General features: G+C 32.8%; 5 protein-coding genes across 5 annotated transcripts; 2 read left to right on the top strand and 3 right to left on the bottom strand.

The window, feature by feature from the left end:
* Nucleotides 1-45: 45 nt before the first annotated feature.
* LOC134257257 (neuronal acetylcholine receptor subunit alpha-7-like) lies at nt 46-1,627 on the bottom strand. The gene is made up of 3 exons (XM_062739900.1): nt 1,292-1,627; nt 249-975; nt 46-215 (listed from the first exon to the last, which is right to left on the bottom strand). The coding sequence occupies exons 1-3, from the start codon at nt 1,625-1,627 to the stop codon at nt 55-57; spliced, it is 1,224 nt and encodes a 407-aa protein (XP_062595884.1). The 3' UTR covers nt 46-54.
* A 12,582-nt stretch (nt 1,628-14,209) lies between these two features.
* LOC134257259 (complement C1q tumor necrosis factor-related protein 3-like) lies at nt 14,210-15,333 on the top strand. Its single transcript, XM_062739901.1, has 2 exons — nt 14,210-14,351; nt 14,924-15,333. The coding sequence occupies exons 1-2, from the start codon at nt 14,210-14,212 to the stop codon at nt 15,322-15,324; spliced, it is 543 nt and encodes a 180-aa protein (XP_062595885.1). The 3' UTR covers nt 15,325-15,333.
* Nucleotides 15,334-16,187: 854 nt separating this feature from the next.
* On the bottom strand, nt 16,188-20,237 carry LOC134257261 (uncharacterized). Its single transcript, XM_062739902.1, has 6 exons — nt 19,061-20,237; nt 18,318-18,433; nt 17,665-17,891; nt 17,241-17,399; nt 17,038-17,116; nt 16,188-16,922 (listed from the first exon to the last, which is right to left on the bottom strand). Exons 1-6 carry the CDS (start codon nt 19,819-19,821, stop codon nt 16,519-16,521), a joined length of 1,746 nt encoding a protein of 581 aa, XP_062595886.1. The 5' UTR covers nt 19,822-20,237; the 3' UTR covers nt 16,188-16,518.
* Nucleotides 20,238-22,175: 1,938 nt separating this feature from the next.
* On the top strand, nt 22,176-22,961 carry LOC134257248 (P2X purinoceptor 7-like). The gene is made up of 3 exons (XM_062739891.1): nt 22,176-22,246; nt 22,350-22,592; nt 22,698-22,961. Exons 2-3 carry the CDS (start codon nt 22,365-22,367, stop codon nt 22,959-22,961), a joined length of 492 nt encoding a protein of 163 aa, XP_062595875.1. The 5' UTR covers nt 22,176-22,246; nt 22,350-22,364.
* LOC134257256 (uncharacterized) lies at nt 22,793-26,523 on the bottom strand. Its single transcript, XM_062739899.1, has 12 exons — nt 26,336-26,523; nt 25,822-25,989; nt 25,606-25,716; nt 25,436-25,522; nt 25,021-25,300; nt 24,612-24,894; nt 24,274-24,510; nt 24,106-24,182; nt 23,909-24,013; nt 23,602-23,816; nt 23,349-23,513; nt 22,793-23,238 (listed from the first exon to the last, which is right to left on the bottom strand). Exons 1-12 carry the CDS (start codon nt 26,521-26,523, stop codon nt 22,974-22,976), a joined length of 2,181 nt encoding a protein of 726 aa, XP_062595883.1. The 3' UTR covers nt 22,793-22,973.
* Nucleotides 26,524-27,828: the final 1,305 nt, after the last annotated feature.

The raw sequence follows: 27,828 nt of genomic DNA, 5'->3' as shown, positions 1-27,828 counted from the left end.
GAATTAAAAAAAAACATATACCTCTCTCTATCTATATCTGTATGTATAGTGGAGCTAATTTAACGCAGTATATGTAAATATGGAGGAAGTAACTGTTATATCTGCAAAGACAAGGAACCAAAAGGAATAAAAGTCAATGGCAGAAGACACGTCATTCCAGCTTATATCCTCCTCAATGGCCTCTGCCTTTCCTTTGTCCGCCATAACCGGAAGGTCTATTCCCTGTACACGTCCTGAGCATGCGCAGCCCGAGCCCGATCTTTGACCTGCACATCGCAGACGACGCTCCAGCCTAACTAGACCCTGGAACACTTTCCCAATTTCCCTTTCTGACTTCCTGTGGTTGATTCGTAATTGTATTGACGTTATGACGATTATCATGGCACCAAACATAAGCTTGATGAGGAGGTAAACTGCCATGTACGAAACACTGTCAGAATTAACTGGAAGGTTCGAACTTACAATAGTTAGAAACACGACAAAGGTCAGAAATATCGTGACGGCGTAACCCATTTTCTCTCCGGCATCAGCTGGGATAATGAATACCACGGGACTGAGTATACCCAGAAAAATTATAGGAAGAAACACATTCATGATATAATATAAAGATTTTCTCTGGAGATGAATTATAAATGCAACTGTCGGTTCATTGTTTGCATCTTCATTTACTGCATCTGTTGACGTCACTTCCCATACGGTGTTTTCCACAAAATCGTAAAACCCAATCTTCTCATCAGAAATAGTTAGATTTACTTCCCACTGGCTATAGCTCCAACTTTTGAACTGGATTTTACATGTTTGCGAGTCAAAAGGATAAAATGAGACATCGAGTTTACACTTGGATTCAAACACCATGTAGGGATACCAAGACACTGATCCATCGCTGCCCACGTAAAGATAATAGAAATCACCACCCAGAGGTTTGAAGGCCGTGAATCCATTACTCAGCACCAGGTCTGGTATCCATAAATCTTTCTGAAAGAGAACATAAAATGTACTTTTCATAATCAATATTATGCAGGTACATGTAAACTAGTCTGTAGTTTTTTACCTAGTATAATTAGTTTGGGCTCATTTCTCATTTAGAGGAAATCGATGAAAGAACGCGTAAATTTCATTATCAAATTCAAAAGCTTTAGGGTTTCAGTTTTTGACCACTAGTACAAATTAAGTTCTTTTTATTCTTATAAAAGCAGTGCATCACCGTGGAAAATTTAGAACATAGACTATATCATATTTTTAATTCAGACTTTTTTCGTATATAAATTTTATTTCACCAGAAAAAATTAACCTGATTAAACTGCATCCAATAAATCCCTGTTTCCGTGGAATTCCAAGTCAACATGGCGTCTGTCCACGTGACGTACAAGTATGCCGTGGTTACCATCTTCTGAGCGACATCATTGACGTCATTGATACTAGCCACCCACATACTGACTTGTATAGGGAGGCTCTGGCCTTGATCCCAGATAGGCCTGATCTTACTTGAGTAGTTAGCCAGTAATCTGTTGGTCAATGCCTGGTAATCCTCTATCGTGTTGGAGAGATGCGAACAGTTTACAGCCCATATCAAAGTGGACAGTAGTAGCAAAACTGTGGCCATTCTCTGTCCAGTTTCAAAACACATGGGGTGATGCGTTCGCTGCATAACATCATTTAAACCCCCGTATTTATATCTGCTATAATTTGCTTAAAAGCTTCATATATTTCCCTGAGCGACGGCTTAAATGTTCCGTCACTAAAATGAACTCATTAAATAAACATTTAATATTCACTTATTCTACAAATCTATGAAGCCCCCACCAATACAAGTCTAATTCATTAAATGTTCTTGTTCGCTGTAAAGTGTTTCTGTTTACGCTCGGAGCTTGATGGACACAAAGAAGAACGATGCTAACGGTTATACCTTAATTACAGAAATGCCTGTGAACTTTGCAAAATAGTTAATCATGTTCAAATAAAACAAAAATTTTGTCTTGTTTTTAATAACAGAGTTCATTCACAAAATAAAACACTATTAAATTGCGTTACAAAAGATATACTCTGCAGTTAAAGAATTTAACTTTTACATCAAAAGAAATACTCTGCAGTTAAAGAATTTTAACTTTTAAATCGAAAGAAATATACTCTGCAGTTAAAGAATTATAACTTTTAAAATGAAAGAAATACTCTGCAGTTAAAGAATTCTAACTTTTAAAACGAAAAAAAGTTACTGTCTGGCTTTCCAAGTGACGAAAATTCCTGATACATTTATTGTGTTTATAACAAGGCACCGTTTAAGGCATATTCCTGTGGATCTAATGCTCTGAATTTGATCATTAATCGGATCCTGGATGATTATTTACCAGGTCAGGATCGTAGGAATCCATGGAAGAATTGTGTGTTTTTGCAGATATATGTACTGTTCATTCTGTTGCTGTTTTGCGTGCTTTGGTACATGTATCACGGTTCAACTCCATTTTATTCATTTTGCAAGTGGAAATACTAGTATGTCGAATGCATGGCCATGGAGATGGTTAAAGTAACTATAAACACAATCATAGTCGAATTCATGCGTTGTTGGGACAGGAACAATGAGTATCTTGATTTAACTTTCTTTTACAAAAAAAAAACTTATTGGTCTCAAACTTTAAAATATGTTTGACAAGACTTTCTACCAGTGAGAAAATTTGTTAAGAAGGAAATATTCAGAGGGAATGCAGAAACGACAGTAATTTACAGACAGAAATTTCATCGTATTCTAAAGAATCTACCACGGTGTGAATAACTGTGCATTAACTCATATCAAGTTGTGGCATTTAAATCTTGTTAAAATATTGTTTATTAAATAACATTTAAATAATTGAACTTCAAATATTTGTTAAAAAGATACGAATGTTCTTTTAAAAAGTCTATTTGTAAGGTAAAGAGGATACTTGCTCCATGTTCTTAAACAGTTAAATGTACATTTTAGTCATGCTTTGACGATATACCTTTAGAAAAAAAAACAATTAAAAGCCAATTTTGAAAATAATTGTTTCCGTCCTCTTTAATTTCATGTTTATATCCTATTTCATAGACAAATGGTCTTAAAAATTCTAAGAATGTAATGATTTGAAATAAATTTTACATAATATATCTATATATTATCATTATAAATGAAAAAGTGTTTTGCTATGATTGAATTTAATTTCAATTTTTATGACCTTATTTTCCAAACCATGACAATTATTCTCATCGATAGACAGACAGTTCAATTACAATGCTTAGAAAAGTAATATTATCTGAAAACGCTTATAAAATATTGCATTGAAAATGTTGTTTTCTGACCTTTAATTATTGGCAAACGTGGGGTTCTTGCTTTTTGATACATTTTTCCTGAATATAACAATCTGGATTCCATAGCAAAATAATTTGCTTCATTAAAGTGAAATATTTGATTAATTATAGTACAAAAGACCTTGATACTACGTTAAAGTAAAATTACCTATAGTCAGCTAACGGACCAACTATTGTGGAAACACATTGCACTTTGGGCCTCTTCTGGGCAATTGAATATTTGAAAAATCAAAAATACCCAGTTTTAGTTGAAAAAATTATATACTGTATTTTTTTTAACCTTAGTGATATATCATTAAAATATGATGTAATTTACTCTCTAGTCCATGTATTATGATGTCATGAGTTGCGAAATTTTCTTCAAAACCTGAAAATTTCTATTTCTTCAGAAAACACCAAAAATATGAAAACGTAACAGACAGCAGGGGATATGACAAGTAGACAGATAATTCTTGACCTGAAATCTGATAAAACCTGTGTTTAAATGTGGTAAATGCAAAGAACATTTTATAACAGAATTATGTCTTAGATTTTGACCTAAGACTACATTTAAAATCGCTTTCAACTCAAAAACTATACATGTATAAAACAATTTGTCACCAAGCTAACATGAAAGGCATTTTTTCTGCCTTTCATCTTTTTATGACCCCTTTAAAGATGTTATCTTGTTCTGGAAGAGATTTTTCCCCATTTTATTTTGCTGCATAAAAAAGATCAGGTTCGATAATATGAAAATAAAAATGTATCAACAAATACACTTTAAGAATAATTTATTTATATATAAAAGCGTGGCTTTGATAGTCTCAAAACTTTTTTATATTCCTTCTATACTGCATTATTTGTTTTCATGTATAAATATGATCCCATATGGCAACTCCAATTAAACTGCATGTGTTTCTGTGTATCATGATATCAACAGTTATGAGTGTATTATAAGGGGATTTATACAAATAGTAATTTTACTATCAATGACCATCATACTCTTAAAAAATAGTACCTTTTAACTAAAAAAATAATGTACATTTCCATTGAAACTAAATTGCAACCCTTATCCCCTATGCCTGTGATTTAAACAATTTTAATTCGGCAATAATTCGGCATTTGTCTGTCTGTCTGTCATAAAAACATTAGCCCTGGTCATATCTTTTGAATGAGAAGAGATAGCACTGTCATATCAAACATGTTTATTACTTATGACAAAACCTTTCTAAATACAGTATAATTTTAAAACAATTGACTTTAACCTTGAAGTTTGACCTATTATTAAAAATTCAAACATTACTTTTAATTGGCGGCTAAAACCTATGAATGAAAAGAGATAGTGCGTACATATTAAACATGTGTAAAACCTATCTCAAGACCTTTTTAAAACCACTATGATTTTTTACAACCGTGACGTTGACCTTTAATATTGACTTATTTCTAAAAACTTTAACCATTGTCATAACTTTTAAAAGAGGAGATATCTCATTTCAAATGTATATTACCTGTGACAAGACCTTTCTAAATGAACCCGTGACCTTGTCCTTAAGGCTTGACCCGTTTTTCAAAAATGTTATTTCTTCCTATTAAATTTTGATTGTGAAAAGATATGGCTTTCATATTTGAAATTTTCATTACCTGTGACAAAATATTTCCAAACATTTTATGATTTCTCACCTACACCCTCATGTTTGATTTAATTAAAAAAACTTTGGTGATAACTCTTGAATGACATATGAAACGACGTTCATATTTGACACAATATGCCATAAATAATGGAATCTCACCCACAAAGACATTGGAAGCGGGGGACCACAATTCTTTGAGCTAATAGTTCTTTTAGATAGGTTTAGTGGCACAAGTGCCCTCTGCTTGTCTGACCCAGTGTTTTTGGGAAAAATAATTATTAGCCCAGGTTAATCTAACGATTTTTATAATATCTCTGTCTTTAAAGGATGTACAAGTACAAGATGTATATAGTAATAAAAAAGAAATTTCATCTTGTTTTCCTTTCACCAATGGGTATTTCGTGCCATGTTTGCTTGAAATTCATTCGTTAGTTCCGGAGAATATAGAAATATGAAAATAGACAACAACGACAACAAAAACCCATTGGAGATTTAGTTGAACTATGAAGCATTTCCTTACATTAAGAGATTTTCATTATTCAATTAAGCTATCCAACCCTCATGTTACCCAAGAGCTTTGCAAAAAAAATCATTTTCCAAAAAAATCGAGTCAAGTAAGGTAAGCTATTGCGTACCAATGAATTCTTTTCTCGACCGTTACCTTTGTGTAAAAGTTATTATTTCTCCGCTCCTAAGGAGAGGAGAGGGGAATGGTAGGTCACTGTTTCTTTGCAATGACAGGGGTCCTGAGTAAACAACTTGCCTTTGGGCTCCTCGAAATTTTCATTTAATAGCTTGTTGGCTGACAAGGTGACATTTTACGGAAATTTTGTAAATCTTGACCGTTTTTCATCTCTCTCAACCGTTCTATGATGATCAACTTATAACGCATACGTTTGTGATGTCAACAGCATCCTTTCTGTTTATTTTATCTACCAAGATTTTATCTTTATTTTCAGCAGATACAATATACCATTGAGTCAAAAGCTAGCTAACGTTTTCCATACTAATTTTTAGTCCAATATTTTTACACTGAATTGACGACGGATTTTTCCTTATATCCAGATCATGACAAGGAGCACACGGCGGGTGTGACCAGTCGACAGGGGATGCTCACTCTTCCATTGCACCTGATCCAACCTTTTATGATTCGGATGTCCGTGAAGCTATGCCTCTATTTTGTTTGGTTTTATGGACTTTTGATCTTGAATACTATTCGATATCTCCTTATGTTTCATCTAACTACATTTGAAAGCTTTTACTCGCCTGGTTAAGTTCTTCTAAATGAGAGAAGCAAGCCTAAGTATCAAATGAAATTTACCAGAGGAACCAATAGTCCAACAGCCACGTGTTTGCTCGGGACCCTTTGCGAGGATTAAAATCTTTCTGCACTAGAAGTGTCTTCATGTATTCAAAGTAACAGCCTGCTTTATTTATTAAAGCTATTTCTGTTTTCAGTCTTTAAAACTTTATCTTTAAACCGAACTGTCTGGTTTTTCTCTAAATTTGCTAGCCAATAATCTTAATTTTACACCAGCATAAAATCAGAAATTACTGGAATAATGGCATTTCTAAATTGGATCCTTCCCTTTATGCCCATCTTTGATCGCCTGTTAAATGATTTTCTACGAAGACGAGATTATGTAAATAAATGGAAGTGTTTCGTGCTCATGGAGATATTCCTGTTGTTTATTCTGTTTCTGTTTTGGTATATGTTTAACGGATCAACTCCAGTATATTCATTTTGCAAGTGGAAATACATGACGATAGCTGGTGGACAAACTACTGATAAAACAAACACAACAATCACAAAATCGAATTTCACTATTAGTACCTGAACATTTAGTTTTTAATTATCATTTGTCTCATAGGAAAACTTTTTAAAAAGATTTTTTACACTTATGGGATGGTTACCAATTGATTCTGGGATGACGCTTTGGAGGTTGAATTGCAGAAACTCATTTAATGCATCATGATTTAGACACTTTCTTCCGGTGAGAATTTTTGGCGTAAAATTTTGAGGAGTAAACAGAAAGACAAAAAATCCAGACATTGCAACCTTTTCTATAGATTTTGTTCAAAGCGGCGTAGATAACTGTGAATAAACTCATAAGTTGTGGCATTTAAATAGTGTTTGTGTAATAATGATGAATAAATGAACTTCAAAGATGTTTCAAAAGATACGGAGGATCTCTCATGAAGGATATGATTCTATATATTAAAGTGGGACCAACATTTCTATAATTAGACTTTTTCACTTACCAATGAATTCAATATTCGTGTTACTGTTACAATTTGTGGATATTGTACATGAAAGTGGACATTAATGCTTAATAAAATAAGTTACATTCCTATTTTTTGTAATGATTTATACTCATTTTTTTGTATTCTTGTTTTTCAAGATTTTGCACAGCTTACTGGTATTTGCTTGTGTCCTTATTTATGATTTTGTTTTCTATTTGCCTTATGACCACAAGAGTCACAATCGCATATGGAAATTGTTTCCTTGTGTTTAATCAATGACGAACGAATCGTTTTCCTATCTTTATGGTACGAGGGTTGTTCAATAAATAATGTCCTTAGCTCTATGACATACAATATACAGATCATATGATATTAAGGTTGACTTTCTGTAATGATTGAATCTTTAATGAATTGAATACAGTTTATTTGACCACTTTTCATCACTTAGTTTTATTGTGAGAAGCTGGAAAACAAGGGCTATTCGAGACACTGCATTAAAAATGAATGGTAAAGAATCAGTAAACCAGCGCAAAATTAAGCACTTCATGAAAGCTGCCGTAAAACTCATAAAGAATCCCAAAGAAATATTCCCCGAAATATGTGAAATATACAGAAATTAATTTCTTTTTTATAGAAACATGAGCAGGTGGATTTCAATGAACAAAAATGATATATTGGCATCAAAATGGGTACCTCCCTTTGCGACAAAGACTTACAACAACCAACTGCAATGTAATGCATGCGAAAATTCAACAAATACATGTTTTGAAAAATGAGTGAAAACCACAGCGTGTAAGAATATCAAAATAATCATTTTTAAAAATCAAAAATTAAAAATTAAAGTTATCCACGTTTTTTAAACTTTAAACAGATAGTTAAAGTTAACTTGATCTCATAGCTTTAAACCCTCAAAACAAAGAATGAGTGCACTTAAGTACGTCATTTTGAACCTTTTTGGCTACCCATTTTAAGCTTAACATTACAATATATCGCTAAATTAATCTATGATTAATGTGCAAACATATTCTTTTGATATTTTTTTCTAGAACTTTTTGTCATACATATTTCTATAATCACAGAAAATGCAATTGAAAAGAACATGTATTAACCTTAAATTCCGGAAATTTGAACGAGACCACTTTCGAATCTAAGGTATCCTCAAATAGGCGGAGACATTTAAACCGCATGGTTGTGGAATGTAAACATTAGCACATGATTTTTTCGCATTGCGAATTGAAACGGAGAAGAGAGAGAGAGAGAGAGAGAGAGATCGTGTTGATTTCATGGTGCACAATTATTAAATGATTCTAATGTTAAGGGATGGGGTAAATGTCTCGCTGTGCAGACCATAATACAGAGGCGATCTAAGCCTATACATGTACTTACTAATGACACTGTCAATACCAGAATTCTTTCAAAACACCCCTAATGAAAAGCATAAAGATAATTAAGAGACATATTATTTCAAACCATATTAAAATTTGCACAAAAATCTTTCATAGTTTGAAGTTGGAAGTGCGATATATAATTTCACAACAGAGACTTAAACACAATGAAATTTTCAATGAAAGCGTTAGCGTATCGAACAGCAGAAGATCACGTGAGAAAGGTGATTATAATATCAATCGTTGTTGCTCAGTTACTGGTTAATTTAGTAGCTATCTCGACCCTAGTTTTGGGACATTTTTTTGAAAATTAGATATGAACCGCAACTTGGCCAACATTGTCCTTTGGATATGTATAAGTTTAAGTAAAAATACATATTCTGTGCAAATAAGAAAAATGGCCAAGTTGCGGCTCGATGTAAACAAAGTCGTTGAAAACTGGTATGCATATGAATAACAATAGAAATTAGACAAAACTGTTAGACCCCCGTCTCAAAAGCTAGTGTCGTTCGGCATTATTTAATACTTTCATGTAATATAATATACCAAAATCTGCTCTTAAGACATTGTTTAATACCTATAAAACGTAAATTTAATAAATTTTGGAATTTTGTTTTGCGCAAAACATCGGGATCCAACTCTCATAGCTTAAGTGCACTCATTCTTTACAATAAAGCTCACTTGACAAAAACAGCCAAAGTCTGGAAAAAGATCAGAATTTCAAAAGCACAAAAAAAAAAAGATTTATATGTCACTTTTCTAATTATTAATAAGTTCAAATTCTTAATCTGGGAGGCAGTTAAATTTCTGGGGAAGTCTAGATAGCAATTTTTTTGCAAAAGGTAGGTGATTTTCCATTTATTAAATATTCGTTATAATATCATTCTTTCCTTTCGTCAAACTTCTTCAAGTTAAACTAGCGAATCAAATATAATTGTATAATATATAAATTATATAAAATACCTTTCTGAAAGTATTGCAATGTGCCAAACATACAGGCAATAAGATTTTGGAACGCAGTTCGCAATTTGCAATTCAAAAGTGAACTGCATTCTAGAACGCAGCTCGCAATTCAAAATTTAAACATAAGTTTTCGGGTCTGAAATTTTGAGGGTGGGATACTAGGGGCCAGTTACTACTTCTGTGAAAAAATGGTGATGGTACCATCTCTAACGCCAACCATACACGAAATTGAGAATAATAAAAATCTCATCAACTCATTTTTATTCAATCAATGGTGATACATCTTTCACTTTCCCCATACAATAACCTCAGCTGGCGTCAGAATGTTGGAGAACCCTTCAATAATTTGAATCTCCACGTATCGTCCCACTATGGCATAGGGACAATAAATTCCGATCCGCTCCGCGTCCTTCGCAAATCCGGAATAATATCCACAAACAGTCATACCGTCAAGTGTCCGGCCCACTTTTACGACGAAATCATGAAGCTGATTGCCTAATACAAAAAGAAGGTAAACATAATTATGTCAGATCGGTTTTGTAATGAAGCTTGAATAAGAAACTCAGGTTTTCTTCTATATAACTGGATATAAATTGTTACATTTGTAGCAATTTTTTAACAATATTTCCAGGCAATTAATACATCATCATTTATCAAATTGATATCTTGATTAGATTATATGCAATCATTTCCAATTTTACATGTACATGTATAGGTATCATCGGAGGCCATGGAATCAAAAAAAGAAGGAACATTGGGAGAAATTTCAAGCAGAAGTACAAAATCTCTTTCATTTGAATGATAATATAAATCATTTTTATAATTTCCTTTTTGTAACCTTCAGAGATAGTTTATTTAAAATATATGATTTTGTCGTTGGTGAAAGTCTTCGAGCTTTTTTTAAGAATAAAAACTCAGGATACCCCAACCCCCACCACACACATACTTTTAAAGTTCTAGGACTATATAAAAAATAATTTAAAAATAATCAAATGAATGTTTTCATTTGTTAAATGTTCAAAGTTATGAAAAAGTACAGCTCATTGAATTTTTTTCTTTCAAAACACAGATAGTATCTCTTAAATAAAATCAAAATTAACAGAACAAAATCAATATTTCTTACCACAGCAAAGTTGTCTGGAAAACACCTCTATTTGAAATATGTGGTAATTTTTCTCGAGGTCAATCCGTAAATAAGGATTTTTGTCGTGAAATGTATGGGCATGGTCGTTCAAGATTCCGTTAACAGCATTTGATCCGGGCCATTGTGTGTTGTTCAGATAGGAACTTAAAGTCACCGGTTTATGTAACGCTACATTTTTATAAACAGTTTCTATGTCTGCATTTCCATAATAGAAAAGGGAGAACACCACAAGTAATGTACGTAACATGACTGAATTTAGTCTGATTTGACTAGAAACGTGTCCCTTTATATATAATTCATTATCTACTGTTTGAATTTTATTTATTTTTGGAAATAAAAGTGTGCATTGTTATCAAAACAGAGCTTGGAATTTTTGCTAAAATTTCCAATATTAGGGATTCAAAAATTTCTATGGATCCGGAAAAATCTGCATTTGCGAAAACGTAATAAGCATGTCAAAAAAAAACTCTTAATATCAACTATTTTATATGCTAATTCATGTAAGTGGATTTTGTATTACAAAAAATACGATAATTAATACAAAACATTAGCACGTAATTCAACGTGCATAAGATTTCTCTAAATGATTTATCAAAGGATCATTGATCCAAACCAATGGAAACATTAAATAAAATAATAAGATACCGTTTACGTGTTAAAAGTACAATTTATTACAACGTAAAATATCAGCCAATTCACAAGTATTGCGATAGTGAGATGTAATGTACACGCTCACTATGATTACAATTTTTTGCAATGCCCAAACATTCCCTTTTTTTCAGATATAATCCATAAATTATACATTGGCAATACTTTGTCTTTATTTTACACAATGTTTTCAGAATTTATATTATGAATAAAATTATCAAAATTATATCTGTGTTTGTTAATAAGTAAAATCCCGTAGTTTTAAATTTTGAGTTCAATAGTTAAGTCCGATTTAAAAAAAAGTTTTTGTTCTCGAACCAGGCTTGGGGTAATGCTAATTGTAATGGTAATGCATTGCAATGCATTACATGAACTCAAAGTAATGCTAGTAATGTGTAATACCCAAAAATTTGCATTACATGTAATCGTAATGGTAATGCATTACTTCATAAAATCCAGTGTAATGCTGGCATTACACAGCATTACTAAGCATTATTTTGTATGAACCTATTTTAAGAAATTAAAATGGACATGGATGATGGATGATGGATATTATTGTTTAGGTTATGTTTTATTTATTTTTTGGCAAATGATAAAATGGAATAAAAAAGTTAATCTATTTAAATAACATTTCTTTATCTTTTTAAATACACATTTTATTCTGTTAAAAGTACACTTACCTTACATTCAAGTTTTCAAACTTATTTCAGATAAGAATTGATTTCAAAGAATTAAATAAAATAGTTATAAAAGATATTTTAAAAAAAATCACATATGAGATACACTAATTAATGTACAGTGATAATTGCCACCTTTTTGAATAGCTAGAGTATCATCAAAACACACTACGCCTCTGGGTTATGTAACAATTAAAACAATCCATTGTTTGGGGAAATGCTCCAAATTACTAGTCCCTTTCTCCTGAATGTGTACATGTATATAAAACATTAATTAAGCTGGTCTAGCTTGTACTGACCATGAAAATTTCATTGTACCAAAGAAAATAAAAGACAAGCAGGCTTTATATGATTAGCAGATCAAAATATACAGTCTAGTTGTTTACTTTTTCGAAAAGTTTGTCAATGCAATAATTTTTTTCATAAGGTACTAATCAAAATAGCCTATATGCTTTATTATTAGATATTTTAGGCAGCTATAGGGGTTTAAGTGTCCCAATAGTTAAATCAATAGTTAAACAAAAAGTGGATATTGTACATGTGTTATATGACAGACAATTTAAAAGTTTGAACTTTCTGTGAATATAAGTTATTGACAATGTAATATATACAAAAACTTGAAATCAAATTTGAATTATTATTTATTTTGTTTAGTTTTGAAGGGGGTGGATACATACTTATGAAAAAAAATTGCAAAGTTTCGTATGAATTTCTATGTTAAAAAACCTCCAAAATAATGGTAATGGTGATGCATTACTTTACTAAAGTAATATTAATGTAATGCATTACTTTAGGAAAATAGTGTAATGGTAATGGTAATTTAATGCCAAAATTGTTGAAGTAATGGTAATGTAATGCATTACTTTACATACTTTACAATGTAATTCGCCCCAAGCCTGTCTCCAACATCAGAATTTGTAATTGACTTATTAATTGTTGGTACATCCGTTCAAAAGTACAATACAAATCAGTAAAAGCCTCCACCCCCCACCCCCCCAAATTCTCCAACGTTTTCTTTAATAATCCTTTATATCATTTTACTTTCACTACTAATAACTAAAGATGATTATGATATTAATATTGTCTATTGTCTAAATCTTAAACGTTCAAATAATATGTCTGTGCTAACCCTATAGGTTTATACACCTGACATATGTACATGTACTACCTCTACTGTTTTGGAGGTCCGTGTTTGTCATGTTTCTATTTTGTAAGGTCAATTGAGTCTTCGGCTCAGGTAAGCTGCAAAAGCTAGCTAGAATACGGTCTGATGCGTATTCGTGATTCCAGAACAAGTTTGCGATAAAATATATATAATCATGAGATATAGATATTAAATTGATCAGTAATATGATACAACGTGTGTGACATGATTTGAACATTAAGAGAAAAAAGATCCTGTCATAAAACACCTGTCTGTTTCAGTTTTTCTATATAAAAACCCTATTAATTTAATAGACGATGCAATGTAAAATTTGAGATACTAGTAAAAGAAACAATCATGTAAGTATTTTAAAATTTTTTCTTCATTCATATATACATGTCTACAAAGGTGAAACCTTTGGAATAAGGGAGCTGAAACTCGAAGGGGAATGATGGATTTTTTTTTTAATTTTGTATCCAATACTTAATAGAAAAGAGTTTGAAGTTTTGGACTGACGATACTTAAAAAGGCCTGCATATGTCTTGTATTTGCGGACAATTGCATTTTCCAAATTTAAAATGTTTCCAGAAAAAAGAAAAGAATATTATCCAGAAATAAATGAAAGATCATTCATGTATCTTGATCAAAGGTGCGATTCCCAATTTAATACTGTTTAAATAGGGATCTAGACTTTGCCATGTAATTATTTTCCTCATTTTGAAAATAAAATAAATCGATGATTCATTATGTAGCGATAATGAGTTGTTTTGGTAAAAAAAATGTAGCGGTAATGATCGGTAAAAAATTTGAGAAAAATATGTAGCGGTAATGAGTTGAAATTTTTGGCAATGTACATGTAGCGGTAATGTTGACCCCCCCCCCCCCTTCTTCTGGAGGAGGTCAACACAGTCTAAAAATGATCACAACCACCCAGCCCTCTTAAAACTGTTTAGAGAAAAAAAATTACAAGAGTATCATGATAATTATGAATAATTTGTATAATTAAACAATGAAGAAATGCAACACATATATTTGAGAAGCGTGTCCTTAGACCTTAAAAAATATTTAATTACAGGATGATATCTATCTTTTTTGTGAACGTTCTTGTCCTGTTGCTGACCAGTTCCTTGGCCGATCCATCCCCTCCAACTGCATTCATCAAAGACTACGACAGTTACATGAAAGTTTGTCAACGACTAACTTGTAAAGAAAGGAAAGGTATAGTACTAAGGTTTTTTTTTTTTCCCGATAGCATATTAATCAACAATTAACTAACAGAATATTATCAACATTCAGTTATTAGACTAAGATACAATTTCATTAGTTTTTACATATATTAAGCACGGAACATATAGTACATGTATATGCGTCACTTGTTTAAGTAAATTGGCCGGTGGTTTCGATTATAAATTATATTTTACATTAAAAAAAAGCAGAATTCTGACCTTTGCAAATTTGAATTTCTGCGGTTTTTAAGCTTTCACAATTACTTGAATTTGTTTTAAAGACTTTTTGTGTATAATGCATGGATATTTAAAATTGATATATTTACAGGAAAGGCTTCACTCTTTTGATTAAAAATTACAACCAAGTTAAATAAGATAATAGTTATGATATAATATTTTAATTTACTTTTCATTTTTAGTCAATATTATTTATGTAGATGCATTATCACAGCACATAATGATAATAATTCGAAGAAAATAGTCTATTGTCTTTAATTGACTTTGATTTTGCGTTTAATGTGCATGTTTGTGTAGTTTTGATAACAGAGATTATATTTAATTTAGCTCCTTTTGCCGAGATAATCGCCTTTCATGCCAATTTCAAAAATCATCTCAATAATGTTCCTGCAAACACGGTCATAAAATTTGACAACGTCCAGTTGAACAAGGGCAAAGGATACGATCCGAAAACAGGGATTTTTACAGCACCGGTGGATGGTCTTTACTCTTTAGATTGGTTATTCGTGTCCTTAAAGGGTGGAACTGTTTATCCTTATCTTATGGTTGATGGTAAAGAACGTGTTCGAACCTGCATTGTGAATCAACAAGCCGACTACATCTCTACAACGGGTCACTTTGTTACCGAGCTAAAGAAAGGAAACAGGGTGTGGATCAAAAATCATGTTAAGGCAAAATTTATTAATGGAGGCCTTTTCAATTACTTCTCTGGATACAAAATTAATTAACTATGAGTAGAACACCACAGTTTTAATGTTATAGCTTTATTTTAACTTGTGCATAATTGATTACAGAAATAAAGTAGGGATACATGAACATATAGGTTGTTGTTAGCTTTCACTTATAATTATTTTTGTCTACTTAACTCTATTGTAACATAGTCCCATAATAACAAGATGGACACCTGCTATAAAAATCATTTCATCGAGAAAGGAAAGTTGGTTTGAAAATAAGTTATAATAATAATAATTAAGCCTTAGGTCAACGCATTCTTTATTAAAATCTCGATGATACTACCAATATAATTTAAAAAGTGTAGACATAATTTTTTTCATTAGACAGAACTCCAAAACCCACATGTATAATTCAATTATACACATTACAATGTCACATCCCCTTATCCTTCCTGATTAGCCAATAATGTTCATTAATTTTCATCTTCATACGAGGGATTTTAAACTGGAAGCTTTTTATTATAAAAACAACACCTGAGAATAAGAACATTATGATTTAAAACTAGAATGCTGATGATACATGTAACACCATTAAGGCTCGGACTAAGTTCACATTTAGTACATATACTTTTTTATTGGACTTGTGTCTTAAATAGTTCTGTATAAACCTATTGCTTTGTACTAAATTTTTTTTTTGATCGATAAGGCTCCGAACAAAAATATTTACTTTTTGTTACTCTGCAATTCATATTTTAAATACCACCCTTAAATTGATCTAAAATGTCCAGCAATTATGACATTTCAAAAGTTAGAATTTACTAGTCCAAAGAAAACAGCAAACAATTTCTAACAATACAATTCGTTTTGTTTTCTTTGTAAACGTGTACAATACTGTTCTACTAAACGTTTGATTATGATGGATTCTCATAATTTGATCCTTTTACTGAGTTTAATAAAAAGAGAAAATTGTTTTCCTTGAAATTCACAGAAGACATATTAGTATACGAAATGATTAAATATGAATGTGATTAAAAGGGCAGTAGAAATAATGTCCTTGTATCTTCTATTCCTTCTACTCTATACTGAATCTAAATCTATGAAATAATTAAAAGATAACACATACATGAACTGATATTTCGCCTATTTTTTTTTTAAATATGTAACTATATTTTTCTTTGTTCCTAAGGTGTGAATAAAATTTAAACATCGGTGCACCAATACTGTTTTCAATTCCAACCAATGGCTTTGTCAATTCTTTTCAAAATCCCCCACTAAGTGTTTACCGACACTGTGAAATGACTCAGCTTCGCTGAGCTGGTCCTCTTCATCGTCAATAAATTTAAGTGCCTCAAGCATGTCTTTCTTATCCGAAGTCTTTGGTTTCGAGTCGACGACATTTAGTCTTCTCTCTGTCGGCTTTCCAAACTCTAAAACAGGTTGGGAGAGGGAAAGATCCGAAAATACGGCCCCAAAACGTTTGCTGTCTCCACTACCTGGACGTTTCTTGGGCAGAGCATGCGCACTATGTTCTTTACCAATGGAAGATGGCATTTTCTTGTTTTCGATTGGATCGTGCAATTCCGAGAGTGCCAGCTGAGGGTGCATTGATAATCTTTCCTGAAGCTCTCGCAAAAACACATCAGCTGGGATTCCTGTAAAGAAGTTGAAAGGCATTTTAAATGCACTTACATATCTTTTTTCAACTATTTCTTTCAAAATTTAGTTTTTTTGTATCCTGTTTAGAATAAAACAACTAAAATATATAACCTGATGATCCGCTAGAAAGGGACACGGACGACGTTACAACATTGAAGATAATGTCCCCCAAAATCTGTCTATGTAGATGCTAAAATGAATTTTAAAATTTGAGATAAATAAAGGCATTACTCTATACCTCTTAAAATTAAGTAAAGATATTAATCAAAGTCACTGAGATATAAAGAATTCGTCAGATTTTTTAATTTACAGACCACATCCTTTGCCCTCTGGAGCAGAGTTATAACAGAGGCTATTTGGTCTTCCATTGCTAGTAAACGACTACATTCGATTTCCACAGCCTCTAGCTGAAACTGTGAGGAACTCATGTGTTTACGACAGGAAGTCAGATCCGAACGCAGACGCTCAATTTCCTATAAACAAAATTTGAAAACACTTTTGATGGTAATTTACAAATTGAAATGCTGAATACTGGTCGACGGTATTTATTTAGTGTGTTAACTGTAAGCTCTGTTTAGCATTCTATATTTACAATGTATACTGGTGCATATGTACCTAGTACATTTTGTATTTGTATATAAAGTGATTTACACATTAATGTACATGTACATCCGAAGCAATGCAAAAAGTATGAGAAGAGCGGACGCGGAATCTCAATTGAAGTGGAATGGCCGTTACCTGGGATTGGTCCCTATTAATCTGCGACAGTGAGTTTACGTCTTCATGAAGTCTCGCCAAAAGTTTACGTTCCGGATGTGGAGATGCTCCATTGTTCACTTCCGGGGGAGAGCCCCCACATCCGGTGCTGCGACTGTCGAGACTGATGGAGTCGATGTCCCTCAGGAGCTCGTTCATATCAGACAGGCCGACACGGCGTCTCTCACAGGTCGAATTTTCTCCATCACCTGTACATAGCGAAATGAGTGAAAAGTCATTTTTTGGCTTTGGAAGCTAACATAAAGAATGTTATCATAATTTAAAAGGAATTGATGTTTAGGAGAGAACACTTTTTCCCGCAAAGCCCCACTACTTTCCACTCTCCAACACCCCCCTTAATCCTGATATAATCTTTTGAATGAACATAAAGTTGAAGATTTTGAAAGACTTCATATTTTTTTGGAAATTATTTTTTCTTAACCTACTATTGCTCTCTGTACATGTACCCGGATAGGCACGCTTACTTTATGAAAATGTATACATGTACATGTGTCTGTATGTACACCATTCATTAAACTGAGTCAAACAAGAGAGATTTCAATGTAAATCATTAAGTAATATGTAAACTGGTCAACTGTTAATAGATTATTTTTCCTTAATTCAAAATTATATACCTTCGTATCCCATAGCCACCGTGTCCAATGGGAGACTTTCGGACATGTCCGATAAAGTGTTGAATCCCGAGGACATACTGGCCTGGTCGGCTGAGTGGTCATCTCCTTTCTGGGTCCTTTATAACATTAAAGTAAAATATATGGAATTAATTAGGGAATGCATTTAACACTAACATCACCATTATAAACATTCGAAAAACTCAAGACTGTTGAAAATTGTAATATTGTATATATGAACTATATATACTAGGCTTAATTTTTTTGTACATGTACTATTACCATCAATAAGTTACATGTATATGAATCTCCTTTCTGGGTCCTTTATAACATTAAAGTAAAATATATGGAATTAATTAGGGAATGCATTTAACACTAACATCACTATTATATACATTCGAAAAACTCAAGACTGTTGAAAATTATAATATTGTATATATGAACTATATATACTAGGCTTAATTTTTTGTACATGTACATCACCATTATATACATTCGAAAAACTCAAGACTGTTGAAAATTATAATACTGTATATATGAACTATATATACTAGACTTAAATTTTTGTACTATTACCAATAATTAGTTATATGAATAACAGGTTAAATGAAATAAACAAAATACATTTTTAAAAAATGTGAGTTTTTAATCTGGCATATAGGTGTTTAAAACACAAAATAGTAAACACACTTTACATGCATTAAGATTTTATCAACACACTAAAACATCTATTAATACATGTATACCGGGAGGCAGACTCGTCATCCGAGTTGAGAGGTGTAAATTTTCCAAGGCTCTCAAGGTCTTTGACTTTGGTTAAACATTGCTTCAGATTCTCACGTATTCTTTCATAAACACGTAACATATCTTCCAGTCTCTTGTTACACTGAAAGTTTTTCTCCTGCAAGGCACAGATATCGCGATCGGCGTCAAGCAAGTCATGTTGGAGTTTGTTGTTCACTGTCAGTAAATCTCGCACCTCGTTCTCTCGGATTTCTCGGAGATGGTTGATCTCCGAAGCCAGGATTTGTAGAGACCTATTGTCGCCATGTTGGTCAAAATACGAAAGATCCCAAGGACACGACTGACGTTTGTCTGTTTTACCTTCTTGCTGTAGTCTACTGTCGTATCTTTCCGTTTTTGCAATCCGATTTGACATCTGCATCGCCGTTTCTCTCGTGACACCATCTCCAGAGCGGTTTTCTCCGTAAAATGCCGAGACAATATTCCGCCTGGAAAATAGAGGTTCGGATTGTTCCCCATAAGCAGCGGCACTTCTGCTAATTCCAATGTAAGATCGACGAAGAACGTTCTCCCTGGACTGTTCACTATTCTGAAAAGATATGTCCTCTATAATTCCACGGATGTTATTTGCGAGGATTTTCAGTTCTGTTGCGTTTCGTTGTCGCGAGGAGCCATGTTTTCTATGTCGCCCAGAACGAGGCGCTTTCTTTGCCGTCACGGGCGACAACTGCAATGTACGGGGACGAGGTGGCTTTTGATCCATGGTTTACACGTTTATAAAAATCCCCAAACACCGTGTTTCCATGAAAAAAAAAATCAACCGAATTACTACGCCTCAATTCCTGCCACTTCTTGAATCCGGAGTAAAGATAACTGATTCTAAGTTCTCGAATGAAGAGATATTTTTTTAAAAGCTCCAGAGTATCTAGTTACATACTGATAAGTATACAGATGAAAATATTGAAATCCGTCTAAATTTAAAAACTCCATGATGATGTTAACCTGTTTCAGTGATATTTTATTAAGATTGCGCGACCCCCTGCGCTGAATGAAGATAGATAACCTAATGCCTTGGCGAGCTAGCCATTAGAAATGTACAGCTTAAAGTAAAAGAAGATAAATTCTGGTTCTGAGGGCGTGTATTTGTTTTGTCTTCCTATTTCTGCATTATGTACCTATCAAAATCTTATCAAAATGTAATAGCTGGTATCGGTAACAACTGACAAACAAGATGAGCTCAAAATTTAACTCTGATGTGCAAGTACGTATATTTTCCTGATTTTTTTCTTTACATTGCTATGTATTTATCCATTTGTTGTAACTGTTTACAAGTAAAGGAACACGAGCATTTTTTTTATTTTATTGTCATATGTGGAAGAATTTCGAATTTACTATTCCGATTATTTTTTTCTGAATTTGTTTTGAAAATAAAATCGAAGATATCCAGTATAAGAAAAAAGTTCTAGTATAACATATCTTAATAAATAATAAACTATGTTGCTTTATACGAATTATAAATGTCATATTTTAGTCATTCCACAACTAACATTAAGTACAACCATTCTACTTTGATTTCCTTAATTATTATCATTAATCAATATAAATCTTGTTAAAATAATTACATTGAGATAAAAACACACAGTCTTAGTTTGTTGAACAATCTTTTTTACACTTGTTTCCTAAAAAAAAAAAACATCTGTGTAAGATCATCAAGGAGATCTTATCTCTTCCCTCCCGGAAAAACCGTGTATCTACGCTACGCTCGCCGCCTTATCAATGAAAACATTGCCGAGAATTATACGAACTCCAGAGAAGTTAAGCTTTTCATTCAAAGAAATACTTCATTTCTGATCTCAGTGCTGAGTTATTTATCCTAAACAGCAAATTTTACAGATCTTTTCATTCAATTTGCAGCTTATCAATTAAACTTTAAAATAATGCTGGGCGCACTCCAATCCCGCGCCGTGTAATTTGTTTTCAGAAAATTGATTGTATATATATAATAAAAGTTTTCATCTTAGAACGAGTTACAAAAAATGTCGTTTTTATAACTATCATGTGTAACATTTAAAAGTTGATTTATCTTATTTATTTATTGACAATATCTAATTATTTATAAATTGTTCAAATTAGATGAACATCTGACACCGGTCTCATTAAAGCCATGTTAGCTATAACTGACGGTAAAATTTTGCATGCTAATCTGTTCTGAAACATTCACCTACTTGTTAAACTAAGATAATACCAAGATTCTGTGAAGAAAATGCAGCATGGTAAACAAAAGAAAGCTGTTAATTGCATTCCTGCTGAGTGCGTTTTTGAACTGACCATTGCCTTCATTATCTCTCGGACACACGAGCCGATTATTCCCGAGTGTAAGCGGGATGCTGATAACGAGGTCAGACGAAGATGGAATCTGAGGTAAGAAGGCTGCTTTGTCTTTGTGTGTAATATTTTTGAGTTAACTGAATAACTTGCAAGCTAAAACAATGTAATATACTGTAAATATAAATGAAAATTTAGTATTAAACATTCTTAAAATAAGAACTGGTCAGAATCTTGCAACCTGCTTCATTTACATATAATGAGGTACCAGAGAGGGGTTTTTTGTAATCCATATGAATAGCTAGAAAAATTCGTATTTTGGGAATATTTACCAATTTAATGATTTTAACCCATAAAATATGGATATGTATATGATGCCTTTACACAGATATGACACATTTTACCTACTAAAGAGTTAAAAAATACATAAAGGATATTAAATATTTTGATATTGTAATGATTTTGCAGAAAATATATTATGGTTATTCTATTTCTTTTTTTAAAGGACTCAAATAGATCTAGAAGCGATGTTGAATTTAATAGTTCATCGTCAGAGTACTTGCCAGAGCCAAATACAAGAGGAAGAGGAAATAGATCAAGACGGGGTCTTACAGCTGTATGTATATTTACCTTATCAAGTGTGGTGTCCATTGAAATTTTAATTTTCACTAAGCATATTACATATTATTGAAGAAATATTACTGCTACTTTAACACAAATTGTAACAGGCACTCAGAGGTCGAAACAGAGGGCGTGGACGTGTTGGTGCCAGGAGAGGGAGGCGTGGTGGGAATGCACACCAGGGGCCAAATAGGCAACAATTAGCCATCAGAGCCAGACAGGAGAGGCAAACACATATAGAAGTAAGTAATATTATAACTTTATTTCAATATTTATATCATTATAAATAAATGTATAAATACATATTATATATAAAATTACTAAATATTTTATAAAATATTTTAGGAATGCATTTCATCGATGGACACTGAGGAATTAAGAACAGTCCTCAGACTAGTTTGTTCAAAGCAACCCTCATTTATGCTCGACATAATGGAAACACTGGAGGGTGGTGGACCAGAACAACCAGGTTCTGAGAGCAGGACTGCACCAAGCTGGTGCATCTGCACTTATTGCAGGGAGATGCCCACTGACAGAGAAAAAGTGTGCTGTGGCAAAACAAGGCAGAATTGTCAGTCAAGGCTACCAGTAAGCATACATTTTTTTTTTTAGAATTACTGCATTTGAACCTGGCAGGGAAATTAAAAAATCAAAGCGAATTGTATGTTACCATAGATCTATATATATTTTCAGGATTTCTACACAGTGGTTCTTGATGAACTTGTTCTTGAAGTTGCCTTGAGGTACTACAATGATGTACTAGCTGAGCCGAGAGATGAAAACATCAACAGATCTCGGAGGTATGCTGCCTACAGACAGTTCATCATGTGGGTCCATGGCAAACTTGGGGCAGGCAACAGAAAAGTCATCCCTAGCTGTTGTGTATGGCGGATCAGAGACACTTTCCCAGAACCATCGGGACAATATGTTGGGTATCTGGAAGGTGTGATGGACTAGGGGGAATATATGCTAATCACCAATTTTCTCAGTGAATCTGGATTTTTTCTCGGCTACAAGCTGAGATGTTGGTGGTGGTGGGATTGGTGCCAGAACTGAAGAGATTCTCCTAGGGTCATCAGCCTCGAGAATAACTGGTCTGTTCATACCAATCCCATCCAACAGTCTATTCTCCAGGCATTTCCTCATGAGGTCCTCTGTATATGGGTAGCTTTTGGACTTTTTGACCTCATAAGTTGCCCATCTCCCACTCTTCTTACTGTAGTACCTCTGGTGTCTACAATATTTTATTAAAACAATTATATTTATAGAAAACTTTTTACTTTGTGATGTAATAAATAATTACTATGATAACAAACACTGATAACAATAAATGGAGATAAATACCTCAAGGATCCATCTTTATTCTTTAAGGTGTCTCTGTTACAGTTACAGTTGTGATCCAGAGCTGCTATAATGTTTCTTCCCTTGTACACTGGTGGTGTGTAGGAATGTCTTTTAGAGGAATATTTCAGAATAAGGTTCTGAAAATTCTCTAAGACAACTGTACTCCTATGTAAAAATAATAACATATTCAAAAGATAATAGGTATGCAATTTGTAAGGCACACAAACATAAATAAAGTTAAAAACAAACAAACCTGCAATTCAAATAATATGGAATTTTTTTCAGGAGTCTTTTATCTTTTGCTATGTCCCTTACAGCAACATGGGCTGGTGATCCAGCCTCTAACCACCCCTTTTCGCGTTCTTCTGTCAGTGGTCCATGCATGCACGAACTTTTGGAACCAATGCGATATGGTAATATCCACTCATGTTGATTTACAACATGGTGAATAACACCCAACCACATACCCTACAAATTAAAAAAAATCTCTTTTGCAAATTTCTTATTTAAAATATTTATTTGGATTAAAATATCTCATGTAATTTTCAATCCATACTTACAATAAATTCATCCTCTGTCTCTGCTGTGTCTGCACAAAACCAAAAGTGGTTGACAATTTCTCTTGTCCACTGTAGTAAGGGGCGTTTTGATTTCTCTTGCCCTGCCTTTGAAGAAATATTAAACATGATTTAAACAGTGAAACAAACAAAACTTTCTCTATTTTATCATAGGTATATGTATTAAATGGTTTGCTTACCTGAATGATTTTCTTTCCCAGATTTTTACAGCCATGCCAAATATCAAAAGAATGTTTGATATGTGGATATTCTCTCTCTGTAAAAAACATGTAAAATGTCTTTATCATTTTAATTTAATTTCTTAACTAAAGTTTGTAATCAATCATGGATAAAAGATATCAACTTACTCATCAGTGCTTCGACTTGAACATGGGCATCTGTAACAATCTCTGAAATTATTAGGCCTTTGTCAAGAAGAAATTGTAATCCTCTCTGAAAACAGGCTTTCTCCAGTACTGCGCTCTTCCCCCCTGTCATGCGTTTATCCATGACAACAATATGGAGAATTTTGTGAGTGGTGTTTTCCATAAATGTGTAGGTGCAGAACTGGGCTGAGTGGCCTGGACTATCCATGCGCCCATCCCCTATAACAAGATTAAGGTTATATTAAAGGTTTTATCAATATGTTACTATACCATTCATGTTAGATGAACACATAAGTGTACTAAATATGCTTGTTGTATACCTAAAATCACCAGATTCTTCCCTTGAAATTCATTCATGATTTCATTTTGATGAATTTCCCATATCTGGTCAATGCTTTGCAATACATAAGTCCGTTGAATCTTGCAAAATGATGATTGTGAAGGGAAAGGAATCTTCAGAAACTTTGCAAACATTGCCATTTTTTGGAAGTTGTTTCCAGAAGCTATTAAGGCAGCTGATATCAAAACATCTGTGCTATGCAGGCCTCTGTTCAAAAGGGGCTGTGAACTCCATTTGTTTGCAGTATGCCCTTTCCCACAAACCTGAATACAGCCATGTAAAAAAATAATTTTTAAAATATTTTACAAAAAAAAACTTTAATAAAAATTTAATACTTGAAATTTCATTAACAACTGAAAAAAAAATGAAATTCCATCCTTCATACTGACCCACTTAAGGTAGACTGCAGAGGATACTGTTTGCAGATTCATTTGAACAATCTCGCCACATCCTTTCACCTTGCAAGTGGGGGGCACTGTTGTCCTTGCAAGTTCCATTAATTGCTGAGTATTTACAAAGACCGGGTGATCCTCAAGTAGTGTCCCGATTTCATCATTTGTTCTCAGTCTCTTAATGTTTGGACCGAGTTCTACTTCTTGTTCAGTCTCTTGAACGTTTTCTTCATCTTCCTCATCCTCGGATTCACTGGGCAGAATGCCATGATCCAGTCTAGAGATATAGCAAGTCATTATAACATTGAATGAAAACCATTGCATTAATAATTTTTGCCAAAAAAAAAAATCTGAATTTTTAAAAATATTTTTAATCAATTATCTGTATTGGGAAAGTGTCAGACTCACGTACCTCAGTGAAAGATGAAAACTTGGTTCATAGTCATCATCCACTGCATCCTCTATGTCATCTTGCACCTCAGATGAATACACAGTGAGACTGAAAAAAAATGATATGCAATGCAGGTTCATTTTAATTTATTGAAAAATATAATTTCATATGCCTCATTCAATTTCACTCACTCAAAAGGATCCAAGAAACTGCTTGAAAATGGATGACACGAAATTTTCCTACTGCTACTTGTGGCACCAACAGAATCAATGTCCTCAATTCCAGAAATTTCACTCTCCTCTCTAAAAATATTAATTGTTCTCATATTTGAAGATTTTAAAATCATATTTGCAAAATAAATATCTTTTGTGCATCAATGAAGAAAATTTCAATTTTATTGTACACACCTTTTCTTAAATTCATCTGTTGATATAATCGAAATTTCAGATTCTGAATCTCTCCTGGCGATTTTAAATGGAGCAGGTGTTGAAGTGCCATGTGGAACAAATTTCCCTCTATTATTTACGACATTAGTCTTCAACGTAGTCTGATTACGAGAGTTTTTCTCAGCATAACTTTATAAAACAATATTAAAATATCTAAATTAAATATTATAATTACAAAATTATGGGATTTATGCATTTAATAAAGTATTTTTATTCACAATAAGTACATAGATTAATTTATCTGTTTGTTTTTTTTAACTATTTTGATATTTCGTAGAATTTCCCTTCTTGGGGTCCCCTTGTGAACAGGACGAAACCTAACTGTTTACACCACAAGATATACAAGATAACAGTAATCTCTAATATTCTGATGAATGAAACATTCTTTTGTTTTCATATTTATTACTCTTAATCATCAAAGTAATATAAAATGATTCAATAATCTGTGTAAAAAAAAGCGTAGAAATACACCTACCAGTCCAGTAATACTTTCGCCATTTCAGCATTATTCTCAATGGCTAATTGGTTTTTTAATTCATCCCATCGCTCAATCTGATCCCCAATTGATATTCTGCATTTGTTCACGGTTGCATTTCTCTCCTTTTTGCGTCTTTTTCTCTCTGAATCGGTCAATTTTACTTTCGGACCACGCTTTCCCGACATTGTGATGATTGTTTACAAGATTGGCACATGCGCAATTAGAGCATTCCGAAGTAGTGACCCCAGGGGTCACTGAATATCGAGATAACGACTTAGGAATTAGTGGCTGGCAGCCAGTATTTCAGATCTTACATTTTATTACTGATTTAATGGTTTTGGAGGCGAATTTTCACGAAAATTAATTGTTACAATAGAAAAGAAAAGCTATTCTCGTAATTATCTGTCTTTTCCCCAATTTTATTTTTGGCACCGTGAGTTATAGCTAACATGGCTTTAAGCATCTTAAGCTTAAGTCAAAATATGTAAGTATTTTATTTATATGACGTCGATTTAACATAATTGGATTGGACATCAGGCATGGCCTATATATAGAGGGCCTTTCCAAATACAAGCTGTACAAAAAATGTTGATGTAGACAAGTAGACAAAAATGATTTCACATTTATCAATATTACTTCACTACAGAAGTGTTGTCAAGATAAATGCAGATTTATAGATCAGTGTAATAATAAAGGGAAAAAAATTCGATTGGATTTGGCTTTTGTCTGTTTCAACACCTTGTTTAAATACTATATACACATGTATTGTCGAGTTTCGCAGAAGGAAATATCTCACCAAGAAAATTAGTATTTAAAGGAGCCAAAATATCAATGTACCAATGTCATGTTCAGCGAAAGAAAGTTTAAAATCAATATCAATTTATTAGTCTTCGATCAAAATAAATTGACTGCAGGGGGCTAAATATTTGCAAAAACTGTAGCGTTATGGTTTTATATTTTAGTCTTTGACCATGTGGTCAAAAATAAATAAATAAATAAATAAAACCATTACGCTACTGTTTAATTCTCCAGCAATGGATTTGGGTGAATTTTTGTAAGGAATGAAAAAATTTCATTAATAACATTCAAGCAGATTGTAAGCAGATTGAATTAATTTGTTTAATTAATAATTAAAGGGTACATAAAGTTTTTAATATAATTCTAGCGTATATACAATAGCAACAGTGTGTGATACATTTATTCCTTATTTTTTAAAGAGCAGAAAAAAATTATTAGGGCTATGGTGCTTAGGTCTTTTTTCTCTCTCGATATTTAGGTCAATTTTTAAGAAAAAAAGTATTTTGATAATAGCAAATTTCTCAACAAAACTATACAAAGTAAATGATATAGTTTCAACTCAACTGTATTTTTAGAAAATTAACAGACCGCAGTTCGCACCGAATGAACATGAAATCGATACAGAAACCATGTATTTTTGTTATTCATTCAGGCCAGGAATTAGGTTGCCATTGTTCATTGTCAATGTGCAA

The sequence above is a fragment of the Saccostrea cucullata genome, unplaced genomic scaffold (assembly GCF_032062105.1).
Source record: "Saccostrea cucullata isolate Sc308-1 unplaced genomic scaffold, CSIRO_AGI_Scuc_v1 ctg2930, whole genome shotgun sequence".
In the NCBI taxonomy this organism is placed as follows: Eukaryota; Metazoa; Mollusca; class Bivalvia; order Ostreida; family Ostreidae; genus Saccostrea; species Saccostrea cuccullata.
The sequence above is the reverse complement of the archived record's forward strand: the minus strand, read 5'-3'. Positions and strand labels throughout refer to the sequence as shown.

Excerpts from the sequence above, each read along its gene's own strand:
- LOC134257257 (XM_062739900.1), bottom strand. The coding sequence starts at position 1,627 with ATGTGTTTTGAAACTGGACAGAGAATGGCCACAGTTTTGCTACTACTG. Across the intron at positions 976-1,291 it reads ATTGGATGCAGTTTAATCAG|AAAGATTTATGGATACCAGA; the intron begins GTTAATTTTTTC and ends GTTCTCTTTCAG. Across the intron at positions 216-248 it reads AGGTCAAAGATCGGGCTCGG|ACCTTCCGGTTATGGCGGAC; the intron begins GCTGCGCATGCT and ends TACAGGGAATAG.
- LOC134257259 (XM_062739901.1), top strand. The coding sequence starts at position 14,210 with ATGATATCTATCTTTTTTGTGAACGTTCTTGTCCTGTTGCTGACCAGT. Across the intron at positions 14,352-14,923 it reads AACTTGTAAAGAAAGGAAAG|CTCCTTTTGCCGAGATAATC; the intron begins GTATAGTACTAA and ends TATTTAATTTAG.
- LOC134257261 (XM_062739902.1), bottom strand. The coding sequence starts at position 19,821 with ATGGATCAAAAGCCACCTCGTCCCCGTACATTGCAGTTGTCGCCCGTG. Across the intron at positions 17,400-17,664 it reads TTAATAGGGACCAATCCCAG|GAAATTGAGCGTCTGCGTTC; the intron begins GTAACGGCCATT and ends TTTTGTTTATAG. Across the intron at positions 16,923-17,037 it reads CCTTTCTAGCGGATCATCAG|GAATCCCAGCTGATGTGTTT; the intron begins GTTATATATTTT and ends ACTTCTTTACAG.
- LOC134257248 (XM_062739891.1), top strand. The coding sequence starts at position 22,365 with ATGGACACTGAGGAATTAAGAACAGTCCTCAGACTAGTTTGTTCAAAG. Across the intron at positions 22,593-22,697 it reads ATTGTCAGTCAAGGCTACCA|GATTTCTACACAGTGGTTCT; the intron begins GTAAGCATACAT and ends ATATATTTTCAG.
- LOC134257256 (XM_062739899.1), bottom strand. The coding sequence starts at position 26,523 with ATGTCGGGAAAGCGTGGTCCGAAAGTAAAATTGACCGATTCAGAGAGA. Across the intron at positions 24,895-25,020 it reads CTGCAGTCTACCTTAAGTGG|GTTTGTGGGAAAGGGCATAC; the intron begins GTCAGTATGAAG and ends GGCTGTATTCAG. Across the intron at positions 23,514-23,601 it reads CCATATTATTTGAATTGCAG|GAGTACAGTTGTCTTAGAGA; the intron begins GTTTGTTTGTTT and ends ATTTTTACATAG.